The 16,078-nt window shown below is 33.7% G+C and overlaps 2 protein-coding genes across 7 annotated transcripts in view; both read left to right on the forward strand.

Annotated features, from left to right (window-relative positions):
* scalloped (TEA domain transcription factor 1 homolog scalloped) overlaps positions 1–16,078 on the forward strand; it is a 261,075-nt gene that overhangs the window by 229,104 nt on the left and 15,893 nt on the right. For all 6 annotated transcript variants that reach the window (XM_012292845.2, XM_076540117.1, XM_076540115.1 and 3 more), the window contains one exon: positions 285–415. In XM_012292845.2, coding sequence (XP_012148235.1) covers positions 285–415 — 131 coding nt within the window. The remainder of the gene's footprint in view (positions 1–284; positions 416–16,078) is intronic.
* Positions 427–9,939, forward strand: LOC105664283 (uncharacterized). The gene is made up of 2 exons (XM_076540101.1): positions 427–2,264; positions 2,352–9,939. The coding sequence occupies exon 2, from the start codon at positions 3,343–3,345 to the stop codon at positions 8,620–8,622; it is 5,280 nt and encodes a 1,759-aa protein (XP_076396216.1). The 5' UTR covers positions 427–2,264; positions 2,352–3,342; the 3' UTR covers positions 8,623–9,939.

Below are 16,078 nucleotides of genomic sequence, written 5' to 3' on the forward strand. Positions count from 1 at the left end.
TTGAACCTTAAATTGATAGAAAATTATTGTTATTTTAGGATACTTTTACGTTATTTTATTCTGTCAAATATTAACGTGGAATACTTATATTTATTATTATTATTATTGGTGTATTTATAGGACAAATCCCTTGTATTTATTATACATATAATGGAATTCGAATTTTTTATTCAAATTTTAAATTTAAATTAATTTAAATATTTATGTATATTTGAATCTGAGTTTATTATATAACTGAATTTGAATTTATGATATAATTGAATTTTGTATGTTCGTTGTTACAGGACGTAACGAGTTGATCGCCCGTTATATCAAATTGAGAACAGGCAAAACGAGAACGCGAAAACAAGTCTCTTCACACATACAAGTACTCGCCAGGCGAAAACTGCGTGAAATTCAAGCAAAACTCAAAGTGGTAAGTATCTGTTTACTTCCAGTTTCCTTTGGTTATCTTATAATTTCATATTTTCCGTATTTTTTTCCTTCTTTTTGTCGTTTACCTTTACATCTATAGATATCTAAAAGAAACTGATAACTGCAGCCTACTTGAAATTGCATAAACGTTCTAACGTCAGAAATTGCGAATAAACCCCCAAAGTATAAATGTCTCTAGAAAATAATTTACTTGCAGATTGCAAGTAGTTGTCGTATATACGTAAACATATGCTATTGTTTATATAATATTTTTTCTCGTTGAACCATGATCTTTAAATTAATGTCACATGTACCATTTTATGGTACTTTTGTGTCAAATTTCCTGAAATCTAACACCATTGCAAGTATATCGATTGAGGTACAATGTTAAATCGTTAACCACCGGCTGATAATTAATTAAATATTTCAGTTACAATCGTTAATCATTTGTCCAATTAAATACTACCTAACACTGATACCACTTAATAATACTGTATGGTCTCCGATGTCAAATTTGCTTAATTTCGATATAATAGTAATTATACGTCGATTGAAAAGCAATATGTAATCGATACTTGATAATTGATGATTAAGCATGTTAATTATAATTATCGGTAGTTAATTAAATTAAATATTGTTCAACACTGAAACAACCTAATAATTCGACATGGTCTTAGATGTTAAATTTGTTTAAATCTAACTTGATTGCAGTTATACGTCAACTGGAAAGCAATACATAATTGATAATTGATAACTGATGTACAAACATATTGATTATAATTGTCAGTCATGAATCAAATTAAATATTATTCAATACTTATACAACCAAATAATTCTAGATAATTTTACATGTCGAATGGGTTTAAATTTGACTTGATTGCTATATCAATTGAAAAGCAATATGTAATCGATAATTGATAACGGATCATTAAACATATTGAAAATATCAATCAACCAAATTAAATATTAACTACAACTAAATAAATAAAAATCAAGTACTGTCATTACTTAATACTGCCCATAAATTCTCCATAAAAGTAAACTTAATTGATAGGTAACCCCAATCACCCTCTCATCCTAAAAGTTCCAACAACCCAAATTTTGAACGTAATTGTTCAAAGGATGAAGAATAACGGTACAAAATTTTTGGTAAAAAACCGACTATTCACAAAATTCCTCCATTCATCTGATTTTTAATATATTTTTTTTTTAATTTATACCGGTCGATTCGAATGGAGCAAGAATTAATCGTTAGCAGAGAGAATTCGTTCGATCAAGAGCGACGCTGGATGGTTTGTAGCCGAATAAATCACGCGTAAAAATGAACCCGGCCCGTTTAATCAACAGCTGAATTATTAAAGCGATTTGGGAACAATTGCACGGCTGTTAATAAATCACAGCAGGCTGCATTCGACGATGAGAGCCGATACACAGAGAGCGGAGAGGAGAGAGAACGAAGCTGCGCTCGGATGTGTGCGTTGTTTATACGAAGCACGGTCAATAGTCCGGCAACGGAAATAAAAAGAGAACAAAACGAACGTGTAAATTAAGCAATCCGAGCGTGTTTGTACGCAGTTAATCAATGTTAACGCGTTGCATAGCACACTACACTGGGCCAGTTTATTTTTCATTTTAACAGTCAAATGAAAACCACGAAACTGGAAGGAAGGAAAATTAATTGGTGTTAGAAACTGTGACGTTCGAAGTGCTTTAAAGTAGATATGCAATATTTGACACGCGAGTTTTTGGACAATAGATATTATGTGTTACTGCGTAACAAATATTATACAAATTTGTAAGTCGTTAAAGTGACCTGTGACCTCTCAAGGTAACAAAAATTAACCATCCAGGTAGGGCAATTGAAAAACATATTTCGAAGAAATCCTCTAAAATCATAAAGTCAAAAAGTTCAATAATATACCTGATTACCCTTACAGATATCATAAAAAAGGTCACCGGTTTACACACCCAGGAAAGTTAAAAAAATTTACAATCTCAACCGCCCTAAACATAGAAGCTCCAGAGAACTTACCTGAGGCTAACGGTAGTCCCCGCCAAATGTATGTCATTTCCCCAAACTCAAGAAAATTTCGAATCACCAATCAGAACCGTTGTTAGAAAAAGCCCCCACTATAAGAACAAGTTAATGTCGACAGAAAAATTTGCGAGAAAGCTCAGATACAAACATATCAGCATAGGAATAACATTAAAATAATCTTCTACGTGCCGTCCGATAAAATTCACAAACTTATACTTTAAAATATTCATAGTTGTATTAGTAAATATAATAAGTGTTACATGGAACTTCATCATAGTATTCATTATCCAACAGTTTCAAATATTCACTCGCCGTGAAGTCTGCGTGTGAAGTGAGCATTTTCGAAAGTAGCTTTCAATATAAAAAATAACTATTTTGCTCACGAGTCAACATATGGTCCTTCGAGCCGGATAGTGAACTATACAAGTGTAACATCAAACATCAAGTTAAAAACAAAAGCATCCCATTGAGCGGAATCATCGGACGTGCCAGTTACTCAACATCCCAGTTGGAGTCATCCCGTTTGGAGACATCCCGGTTGGAATCATCTTGTTTGGAGACATCCCGTTTGGAGTCATCCCGATCGAATCATCCTATTTGGAAGCATCACGTTTTGGAGTCATCCCGTTTGGAGGCATCTTGGTGGATAACATCCCATTTGGACAACATCCACGCAAAGAAATAAATCAGCAAACATCCTTCTGTGAATCATCGAGGGTCTAGCAGCGCTGCAATCCCGTTTGGATTACAGCCGTTCCAAAATCATCTCATCAAAGAACATCTACGAGGTCGTACGTGAGTCGAAGAATCTTCCATTTCCTTATTTTAAATTTCCTTAATATCTCCATTGATTTGATCTCAGTTACAAATTCTTGTTAGTTCAATTTACAATGGCTGCAGTAAAAATAAAATCATTAATCAAAGCTCGCGGAGTTAATAAAGCAAACATATCACGTTTAATTAAGCATATTCAGGAACACGCATTGATCAGTAGCGATGCATTAGAAACGCGTAAGCAAAAATTAGAAGAGTATTATCAAGCATTTACCAACATACAATTCGAAATTGAAGAGCTTGCCGAAGAAGCTAAATTAGAAGCAGATCAGGATCTTGAACGAGAACAGTTTGATGAAATATATTTTGAATGTTCGGATTTAATAAGCCAACGAATTCGAGAACTAGATCCTATTGGTAGTACATCAGCGACTACCAGCACTCAGGCGACCGCGAACGCGAACGCGAATAATTCAAAAGTCATTGTCCAACAAAATACGTTATTACCTAAGATTGAAATTCGTCCATTTGATGGTAATCCTATCGAATGGCACAGTTTTCATGACACATTTCAGTCACTTGTTCATAATGATACTCAGATTCCTGCAGTACAGAAATTTTATTTACTGAAAAATTCACTTCGTGGTAGTGTAGCTACAATAATCGATCCATTAAACGCGTCTGAAGAAAACTATTTTGTAGCTTGGGAAATGTTAAAACAACGATGCGATAAACCACGGCAAATCATACAAACACACATCAAAATGTTACTAGAATTGACAGAAATAAATAAAGATTCACCGATTAGTTTGCGAACGTTAAAAGAAAAAGCGTTGATGCATGTTAATGCATTGAAGGCCCTTCAGGTACCGGTAGATAGTTGGGATGCAATCTTAGTGTATATCATAATTCAGAAACTCGATAAAGCAACGCGACGAACTTGGGAACGTACTCTTGAAAATAATCAGATGCCAAAATTTACCGAATTAATTGCGTTTTTAAATAAACAAGAACGGGGTGATGATATCGAGGAATGTATTAACATAAAACCTAAATATAGCAATTCAATAGGTAGCAATCGAATCATAAATCGAATAGGAAAACCATTAGGAGCTCGCGGACAAGCGTATGTAAGCGCACAACCGCGATATGAGTGCGCATTTTGTCAGGGAGATCATGGTATCTATGCATGCCAAGAGTTCATGCAGCTAAGTCCGCACGAACGAAGTAACGCGGCCAGAAATAAAAGGTTATGCATAAATTGTCTAAGAAATAATCATAATACAAGTAAATGTCTTGCGCCTGGTTGCAAAAAATGCAGTCGACGACATAATACTTTATTACATTTTGAGGTTCATAATACACAGCGTAATAACGTAGAGCAACAATCTCCTAGTAATCAGCAATCAACTTCATCTGTTTCTACAGAATCAGTAAAAAAGAGTTACGCGATTACATATGACTCGGAAGTTTTGTTAGGGACAGCACGAGTTTACATTTTAGATCAGTACAACAGGGCACACGAATGTCGTGTATTATTAGACGGGTGCTCCCAATGCAATTTCATTTCAGAAAAATTAGCAGATAATCTTAAATTGATTAAACAAAAAATTAATTTGCCGTTCGCAGGACTTGGTCAATTAACTACACGGGCAGAATATAAAGTAAAGACGACAATAAAGTCACGGATAAATAATTTTGAGTCGCAGGTAGAATTTGTAGCGCTTCCCACAATTACAGGAATACTTCCGTCGCGGCAGGTAAATAAGGGGGCTCTTACAATCCCTCATAACATACAATTAGCAGACCCGGAATTCAACAAACCAGCAGAAATCGACGCGTTAATCGGAACCACACTGTTTTACAAGCTACTTAGCAATGGTCAAATCAAATTATCTAATAACACGGATGCAGTACTACAAAAAACCTTGCTCGGCTGGATTGTCGCTGGCGAGGTAGGCAAATCCGAAAATTTCGCGGCACCTAAGTCATGTCATGTAATTACTTCGTTAGATAAACAATTAATGAAATTTTGGGAGGTTGAAGAAATACCAAATAAAAAACATTTATCAACTGAAGAATTAGCTTGCGAAAAATTATATAATGATTCGACAATTCGTGGTTCGGATGGAAGATACATCGTACGTTTGCCATTCAATGAGCGGAAAGATACGCTAGGAAATTCATATAACATGGCCCTTCGTAGGTTTTACTCACTAGAACGAAAATTAGCAAAAGATAAGGTTTTGAAAAACGAATATTCAAAGTTTTTACGGGAATATCATGAGCTTGGGCACATGAAAGAAATTACAAATTGCAACGTTAATGGTGAAGGTTATTATATACCACATCATGCTGTGATCAGGGAAGCAAATTTATCAACAAAAGTTAGAGTCGTATTTGATGCATCCGCCAAGAGTACAACAAACGTTTCACTCAATGACACGTTAAGGGTTGGTCCCACAGTTCAAAGGGAATTAGTTTTGACTATAATGAAATTTAGATTGCATAATGTTGTACTCACGGCTGATTTACAAAAAATGTATCGTCAGGTTAACGTCAATAATTATGATGCAGTGTATCAAAAAATTTTATGGAGAGATAATGAACATGATGCTCTTCGTGTATATAAATTAACAACAGTAACGCAGGGCACGGCATCAGCGCCATTTTTAGCGACTAGAACATTGCAAAGATTAGCAGAAGACGAAGGTAAAAATTTCCCATTAGCATATAGTAGTTTAAAAAATGATTGTTATGTCGACGATCTGCTTACCGGGACAGATTCTATTGAAAAGGCATTAGAATTAAAGGATCAGCTAATTAGTTTATTAAAATGCGGTGGATTTGAATTTCATAAATGGGCCTCGAATAAGCATGAATTAGTTATAGAATCAAAAAATAAAGATCAAAAGCAAAATATTTGTTTAAATAATGAAACTAAAAAGTTATTAGGAGTACATTGGGATTCAATCGAGGATATTATAGTATATAGCATTAAACCGTTTAATAATAATGAACGCCTTACGAAACGCTCTATCTTGTCTCAAATCGCTCAATTATTTGATCCGTTGGGATTAATAGGGCCAATCATTATTGTAGCAAAAATCATGATGCAAGAATTGTGGAAGGCTAATCTAAACTGGGACGAGTCGGTACCACAATTATTGCATACAAAATGGACAACATTTAAAAATGAATTACCAATTCTAAATAAATTCAAAGTAAAACGACAAATCACATTAGCTGACGCCATTGAATACCAATTACATGGATTCTGTGACGCCAGTGAGCAAGCATATGGTGCATGTGTATATTTACGGTGCGTTAATAAAGTTAAAAAGTGTTCAGTACAATTAATATGTGCAAAATCTCGAGTCGCCCCACTAAAAACAATAACAGTTCCTCGGCTAGAATTGTGCGCAGCGCAGCTTCTAACAAAATTAGTAAAGACTGTTTCTGAAGCGCTGCAGATTAGTTTTCATAAGATTAAATTATGGTCAGATTCAACAATTACACTTCATTGGATAAAATCAGCGCCGTATACACTAAAAACATTTGTTGCTAATCGGGTAGTAGATATTCAAGCGGGTAGTAATATCGACGATTGGTATCATATAGCTACAGACGAAAATCCCGCAGATTACATTTCTCGTGGTCAAACTCCTTATGAGTTTCTTCACAATGATCATTGGTTGTATGGACCTTCATGGCTGTCACAAGATGAAAGTCAATGGAAAATTAAAGAGTTAATACCAATAGAAATTCCTGAGCAACGATTAACAACAGCTCTTATGGCTATCAAAAATTCAGGTCATGTAGGTCAGGACAAAGCAATTGTCAAGAAAACCCAAAACGCTCAGGTAGAAACAAATGATACATTCGAACGATTCTCGTCTATTGACAAATTAAATCGGTTCGTAGCATTTTGTCAAAGAACTATTAAGAATAGGAAAATAGATAACAAAGTAAAGGGTGGGTTTTCGGTAGAAGAGATACAAAACGCGCATCGTCAAATTCTTAGAATTGAACAGCAAAATCATTTTTCGCGTGATATTGAAAGATTAAAGCAGGGAAAGGAAGTACACTCAAAAAGTGAAATTCGATGTCTAAATCCGTGTCTAGATACTGATGGTATCATACGCGTAGGAGGAAGACTAACACATGCAGCAATCAATTACTCCCGTAAATACCCAATTTTACTACCGCGAAACAGCCACATTACTAAACTAATAATTTTAAATCAACACATAAAAAATTGGCACGCAGGTGTGCAAGGTACGCTAAACGCGGTTAGAAACAATTATTGGCCAATTGATGGAAAGAATAGTACGCGACACATTGTTCGGAAATGCGTGCGTTGTTATAAAGTAAATCCCAAGCTACCAACATATGTAATGGGTGATTTGCCCAAAAATCGAATCACTCAGTCACGCCCATTCGAATGCGTTGGAATCGATTATTGTGGTCCGTTTTTTCTGAAAGAAAAGAAATTTCGCAATAAGGGAAAATTAAAATGTTACGTATCAGTTTTCGTTTGTTTTGCAACTAGAGCTGTTCACATGGAGCTAGTGACAGATCTAACGACTGAAACTTGTTTAGAAGCTATTAGACGTTTTTGTGCTCGAAGAGGAAAGCCCTCTCACATCTATTCAGATAACGCTACGAATTTTGTTGGGGTAAAAAATGAAATTCTAAAGATTAGAGCATTTTTCTTGTCAGAAGAAAATCAATCCATATTAAAGAATAGTTTATTAAATGAGGAAATTAATTGGCATTTCATTCCTCCTCGATCGCCGCATTTTGGAGGCCTGTGGGAGGCAGCGGTTAAGTCTTTTAAACAACATCTATATCGCACTGTTGGTGACACTATGTTCACATACGAACAATTCAATACATTTGTAATTGAGATTGAATCAATTCTAAATTCCAGACCCTTAACCCCACTCTCCTGCGATCCAAATGACCTCACAGCCTTGACTCCCGCACATTTTTTAATTGGAAGAGTTCTTACAAATATACCGGAAACCGACCTCCGAAATGTAACAACAAATAGGCTGTCAATGTGGCAGCATATACACAAAATAAAGCAACACTTTTGGCAACGATGGCATAAAGAATATTTAAATGAGTTACGCACTCGAAGCAAATGGCATCAAGGAAATGGCGCAGAAATTACAGTTGGGAAACTGGTAACGATCAAAGAGGACAATTTTCCGCCGATGCATTGGAGCATTGGTCGCATCATCGCGGTCCATCCAGGGCAAGATAGTGTAATACGTGTAGCAACTGTAAAGACACCGTGTGGAGTGTATAAACGTTGTGTAAACAAACTTGCGCCGCTACCAATTGATACACCGACAGACAATGCGTTGGTGACATATAAAGTGTTATAGGATAAGATAAACACAATGTATTCAATTATAAGCATATTCTAGTTAATAAGTCATTTATAAAAGTAAAATTAGAAGTTTCCTCCGCTAGTAAACAATTGATAAGATATACATATATATAGTTCATTCAATAGCTGTAGAATTCAAATCAATTTTCTTAGCGTTTTTGTCTTAAGTCCGTTTGATATTCACAGTAAACATGTTGTATGACTAGTTTTAAGTTGTATCGAATTTAAGGAACTCCAGTGTAATCAAATTCAATTGAACGCACTCGTTCAAGGCGGGCGGCGTGTTACTGCGTAACAAATATTATACAAATTTGTAAGTCGTTAAAGTGACCTGTGACCTCTCAAGGTAACAAAAATTAACCATCCAGGTAGGGCAATTGAAAAACATATTTCGAAGAAATCCTCTAAAATCATAAAGTCAAAAAGTTCAATAATATACCTGATTACCCTTACAGATATCATAAAAAAGGTCACCGGTTTACACACCCAGGAAAGTTAAAAAAATTTACAATCTCAACCGCCCTAAACATAGAAGCTCCAGAGAACTTACCTGAGGCTAACGGTAGTCCCCGCCAAATGTATGTCATTTCCCCAAACTCAAGAAAATTTCGAATCACCAATCAGAACCGTTGTTAGAAAAAGCCCCCACTATAAGAACAAGTTAATGTCGACAGAAAAATTTGCGAGAAAGCTCAGATACAAACATATCAGCATAGGAATAACATTAAAATAATCTTCTACGTGCCGTCCGATAAAATTCACAAACTTATACTTTAAAATATTCATAGTTGTATTAGTAAATATAATAAGTGTTACATGGAACTTCATCATAGTATTCATTATCCAACAGTTTCAAATATTCACTCGCCGTGAAGTCTGCGTGTGAAGTGAGCATTTTCGAAAGTAGCTTTCAATATAAAAAATAACTATTTTGCTCACGAGTCAACATTATGAAACTGATAGACAAATATTGATAGCAAATTTCGCGGAAAGTGAATGATTGATCTTGTGCAAATTGCATAAATCCACTAGCACACACTTTATTTAAAATTAATAATGAAAAATAGAGGAAACGACAAAACATAAATTAACACAGTAATTCTTTATTTCGAGAATCAGTACAATGTTTTCATTTTGACAAATTACTATAATTATAATAAATTTATGAACCGATCATTTGACCTTTTTGATAGTTTTAGTGTTTAAGCATTATATGCCAAATTTTTACTTTAAATTTACCGCATGAATTTTAAATGTACATGTCACTTTTATAAGGTAATATTGAAGCAAATAATAATTTTAAAAACCAGAACGTGTTTAACGAATACATATTTTATTCAGTATAATCTTGTTGCAAATGACGAAAAAATACATATATTCAAATCCCTGCTCGGGAATTGCGGTAGCAAATGGGTTACTGAAATTTTTATTGCAATTTTTAATTTAAAGGGTTTGATATTTAAAACAGAAAATATGCCTTCAGATATGAATTTAAATATTTGGAGAAATAGAAATTTATGGTTTGATCATTTTATATTTTGAAAAGAAGATGTTTCCAACAATTTCAATTAAAAATTTGCAAATTTAAAAAATATTGAAATATTTACTATTTAAATACTTGAATATTTTCATGTGACGGATTTATAAATTCTGAAATTTAAAAATTCAGTAATATGGTTTAAGAAAATTCAAGAACTTAATTTAGAGTTATTAAACTTTAAAAAGTAGAAATTTAAAAATGTTAAAATTTCAAAGTATTACATTTTAAGACATGGAAATTTTTGAAATTTATAAATCTAAATGTATCAAATTTTAAAACGTATAAATCTGAAAAGTGAAAGATCTGAAATCATCAAATTTTTTGAATCATTAAAATTTAAGTTTCAAAACTGTCAAATTTTAAAACAACAATGTAGAAACTTGAAAACCTAAAAGTAACTAATTTAAAAGAATATAAATTTGGAAACATAGAAAATATTAATTAGTAGTTCAGAAATTTCAAGATATAATAATGAATTTAAAAATTTATAAATTTACAAATATTTAAACATAAAAAGTTTCGAAATTTACTTGTAACTTAAAAATTTCAAATATACAGAAATCTCATATTTATAATCATAAAAATTTAAAACATGACAATTTAAAATTTGATTTAGTAACGTGATAGTTTAATACAGACACTTTTGCATCCCCATAAATCATTTCAACCCCCATTCCAATTTCTGCAAAAGCGCAGTATTTTAACCAAAATCTAAAATCAATATTTCAACCTAAACCGTTCGCTACGCAGATATCCATCGCGATCAATTAATTTGTAAAGCAACCTCTCAAAAATCGTTTCCCAAAATCGTAGTATCCCACGGCGGTTCCGTTTGTATATTTAATAGAGTCTCATAAATTCCCCCATAAATACGCGGCAGCGTACCGTGCAAGCTCAACGATACGCGAAATAAAAAATGGACCTCGAAATGTGTTGTTCTCTCTGAAACCTCCTTTTATATTTCACCTATCATGATTTATTAAAACGACTGTCGAGTTTTCGAATTAAAAATAAAACAAAACAAAAAAAGAGAACGATTGTAAAATCGAGCGTGGATTGCACACGAGAATTCATTTCATTCCGCGGGGCGGTTGTGAATCTACAGTGGAAAATCAATTCGGTTAATTGAGAGGGTGGCTACCCTCGTGCTATTTTTTTTTCTGTTTTCCATCTCTCTCGTTCTTGTTTCTTTTTTTTTGCGAGAGGGGAGGGGGTGGATCTCGGTGTCTCTTTCGCTCTCTCTGTTTGTTTTTGTCGTTTCCGATATTGCCATCCCTGTCTAAAGCAACCCCTCGTCGCGCGAATACACGCGAGGAATGTGCAGGATTGGCCGTGGTAACAGGCTGGACATGTTTATCGACATTCTGAAATGCCGCTTGACCGTTTTTCGGTATATCATCAGTTATCGGGCCAACGTTTTACACCGCAACAATCAATTACAGTGTAGTGCTCGATGTAGGATTATTCCGGAAATAGATGGCGCTGCTTCCGCCTCCTCTCCCCTCTACTCTCAAGAATCTGTTTTAACGAAAAAAATTAACCCTAGATTTACGGGCATTTAGTGACCGCTCTTATTTAAATCGAAACTAAATTATAAAAGTAAATAAATAATGAATTCGTAAATTAGTTTTTACAATGTATCTGGACGTTTAATACCACACATGTTTATATCGAAACTAAATTATAAAAGTAAATAAATAATGGATAATTGATAAACTAGCTTATACAATGTTTCTGGACAATTGATGACACACATACTTAATTTGAAACAAAGTTACAAAAATAAATAAATTGTGAATAATTTATCAAACCCTCAAATCCCGAAATCTCTCAACTTGAAAGTCCCTGGATGTTTACATCTCCAAATATCCCAATTTTGAAATTCGAAACAGTTTGAAGAAAAATAAATAGAAATGTTACAAAGTTAGTGAAAAGGTTTTCGAATAATGTTCAATCATTATTACACTGTTATACCTATACTATACTTTAGGGTAGATTATACTTGATTTACCAATATTTGGTGACAAGTTACTTATCAATTCAAACTATAGTGGTAGAATAAATGAATGATAACATGTAAACTAGCTTATGCAAAAATTCTTTGTCTCAATAAAAATTAGTATTTTGACAAAAGCTTCTTAATTTTTGAAAACAACTAATCTAAGATTCGTCGTTTTGGCGAGTTTCGTAAATCTAGTGTTTATGATACTAGTTCGTTTCTGAAATTATTTAGACAACTTTATACACGTTTGCATCGTTTAAATTTACTTAAATAATTGATGCTGTACGTGACATAATTTATGCGTACATAAATTACTTATATTGTTTATACACGGCTGTGTACATTCAAACTGTTCGTGCGTTTGTTTATATTAATTCTGATGAGACATTACGGGGAAAGCACCTCATTCGAGTTCAATTTTAACAAAATTATTATTACATGTAGATGTTTCTATAATGATCTTTTATAGGACATAAACCATCCCAAATTAATTTTCTTTACATTTTCTTATATTTTCATTCACCGTACATACACAGAGAAATCCAAACTATATTCCAGAATATTTTTTGTGAAACAATTAAATCGAAAAACAGTTACGAAAATTAAAAACGACAAAATATAGACTTGCCCTACAGTGAATGTTAACGTGTGTCGGTTTCATCAAATAAATATTCTACAACTTATTTCCTTTATTTTTTTCTCACGTTTACATTTACCAAACATGTAGAGAAAACTCCAAAATATAATTCGACAAATCTTCTATTAAGTACTTAATTAATTCGGAAAATCACTGCAAAAATCAGAAACTGTAAATTATTATGAATTTTCCCCGCAATGAAGTAAGTCCATACGCCTTGCTTTCAGATACACCTTCCCCAATTTATTTCTCACATTTTCATTTACCATACATGCAAAAAACCTTGAACCTACATTTTGTCACACTTAACCCCTTGCCCTACAAATATCGTTTCCCACACGTGACGCACTCACGTTTCAACCATGCTAAATCTTATCGAATTTTTTTGTACTCGTCAATTAGGACTTTAACACTAAACCTACCGACATATAGTGTGTACTTAATTTAAAAATAAAAAGGAAGTTAAAAAATAAATAAACAAACGACGATACATAAACTGGTACACACATTTATTCTTTATCTTGATGAAAATCAATGCTGATTTTATGGAATGTACTTTAACAAAATGTGTACCTTATAATAAGAAACTTGTAGAGCGGTCATTTGACCGGTTTGGTAAATTTAATGTTAAGTCCAATTATAATTTACATGGTCAAATAAATCATAAGATTAATTCGAGGAAATATTACAACAGTTAAAAGCTGCGAAACGTGTTGACTTGCCTCGGTCTTTCCGCGTCCGTTCCCTTTTTCCAGGCGCGAAATAGGGTACGAATTTCGGCGAAAAAAAAAGGACACGGTGACAATACGGTTCGCCACGAATGGTCTTTAATGGTCAGGCAACCGTGTAGAAATTAAATAAGGCGTGACCGCAGGAAACGTAAACAGCGGGGGTGAAAAATTCTTTTCTCGCGGAATAAATCGTGAAGCTCGGGGCCTCCCCGGTGCAAGCACAGCCGCCGGACAATGTCCACCCCGTGTTGTGAAGCGCAGAAACCAGAAAATTACGTCACATCCGTGGTGCACCGGCTGCTTCTCTGAATAATGCACGCGGTATGCGGCCACTGCAGTACCAGATGCAGTCGCTGCAATTGCAGTCGGCGATGCCTAAAAGCATGGCTTTCGTGCGGCGAACAACTTCGCGGATAAGTGGCGTTAAACCCCTTATTTTTTGCAAGTCTTTTGCACCGCAGCCATCGATCGCTACACCTAGATAAATTAATTGAAAGTTGCCCAGAAAGTTACTCTCTTTCGTAGACAGAATATTCCCATAGCTTGACCGTCGAATGGTAAATTTCTGGTCTGTGACCTACATGTACCAAAAATCTGTATGAGATTAAGAGATGATACATTTTTGTATTTTGAAACTATTGACGTGATATGGAGAAGCGGGGTTTTTACAGGTATTGTGGAATTTTTGGACTTTGAAGTTTTGAAATTGTGGAACTTTTAAATTTTTGGGATTGCGAAATTTTTTAATTTCTCAATTTTGAAATTTTGGACTTTGAGATTTTGGGATGTAGAATCTTGGGTAGTCAGAAAATTAGGAACTTTAGAATATTAGAATTTTAGTAATTTGAAATTTTAGGACTTTTAAGCTTTAGATATTTATAATTTTAAGAGTTTGGCTCTTTGAAAATGTAGAATATTAGGATTTTAGAATTTTTGAGCTTTAGCACTTTAGCGCTTTGGAATTTTCAAATTTTTAAATTATTAGGATTTGGAAATTTACAATTTTCGGTGTTTGGTGCTTTGGAAATGCAGAATATTAGAATGTTAGAATTTTTGAGCTTTAGTACTTCGAAACTTTGAAACTTTAAAATTTTCAAATCTTGTAAACTTGCCAATTTAGAAGTTTGAAGCCTTAAAAGTGTAAAATTTTGAGACTTCACAATTTTAACATACAGTGAATTAAGAACTTTAGAATTTTTGAACTGAAATTCTATGTAAGCTTTGACCTTTGGAATTTTACAATTTTGGTAATTTGAAGCCTTCAAAATATAAAACTTTGGAATTGCAATTTTCAGCTTCCGAATTTATGTTTTGTTAAATTTTTTAACTTGATCTCAATTCTTCGAGATTTACAAATTTTACAATTTTACACTTTTAAAACTTTAAAGTTGTAAAAGACTTGCAAGGTTTCTGAACTTTGAAAGTTTGAAATTTCGGGACTAGAACTTTAGAACTCTGGAATTTTTCAAGAAACTACATCATAAATTTTTAACAATACCTTCCTTCAGAATAATACAAGAAATAGAAAAATTTGAAGACCAAAAAAGGGTAAATATTTAGAATAAGGGGCCCTCCGATTTCGGTCACCTTGAAATATGTTGTCAAGGTCATCATTCTGAACGACTTTTTGCTATACATATAATAGTCAGACTCTGTTAGTTTTCAAGACATTTGACAAAACAGTTAAATATTTTAAGGTACATAAGTCGATGGCATTTTACGTTCAGTAGACTGCCTGGTGTGCATGTCTGTATACTTAAATCTTGTGTATGTTTCTTACTAAAGTCACTGACTCAATGTCTAAAGTTATCAATGTACTTGACATTTCTTGTATTTCGCGAACAGTGTACGACTACTTATAACAACGTACAATAAATATTAATTCTCTAAAATGAAATTTTACCACAAAACAAGACGAATTGTTGAATTATTTGTATTAAAAGAATGTAATTCGTCAAACAATAAAACGTCTACAATGTGAAATATTTTAGATATAAAGTGTTGACCTTCATAAGATATTTCAAGGTGATCGAAATCGTAGGTGGTTCCCTTATTCTAAATATTTACCCAAAAAGTATTTATGCATTTATAATTCTATTGCTAATCTTTGAAAGATTATCGTCTGACACTGACCCAAAAACACATGCTTGTTTACATGGAATTGCCCTACTTTCGTCATAAGCGTATAAGCAAGGAAACATTAGGTGTCCTCATTATTGATACATACTACTATTCAATGTACTAACGAGTTTTCTGATCGACCAAAATGCTCAAAAGAAAGTTAACCGATTAAAGACTATTCGAAAAAAGTAATATTCGTTTACGAACAATAACGGAGAGGAACGATAGAAAGGATGACAAAGGTTCACACTTTTTCGATGCAGACAAATCCTTTTTTTTTATCGCCGGTATTGTTACGCGGCATGGTTCATTCCAAACGGCAGAACGTGTAATGGCTATTCCATTACGGATTTATGAACGAAATTGAAAAGCCTTGTAGCCGTGAGGAGGGGGGAGGGGAAGTGAGGGTGAGGGAGAAAA

Source organism: Megachile rotundata, chromosome 15, assembly GCF_050947335.1.
Source record: "Megachile rotundata isolate GNS110a chromosome 15, iyMegRotu1, whole genome shotgun sequence".
NCBI lineage: Eukaryota > Metazoa > Arthropoda > Insecta > Hymenoptera > Megachilidae > Megachile > Megachile rotundata.

What these genes read in the sequence shown, in the direction of transcription:
- LOC105664283 (XM_076540101.1), top strand. Translation starts at nt 3,343, where the DNA reads ATGGCTGCAGTAAAAATAAAATCATTAATCAAAGCTCGCGGAGTTAAT.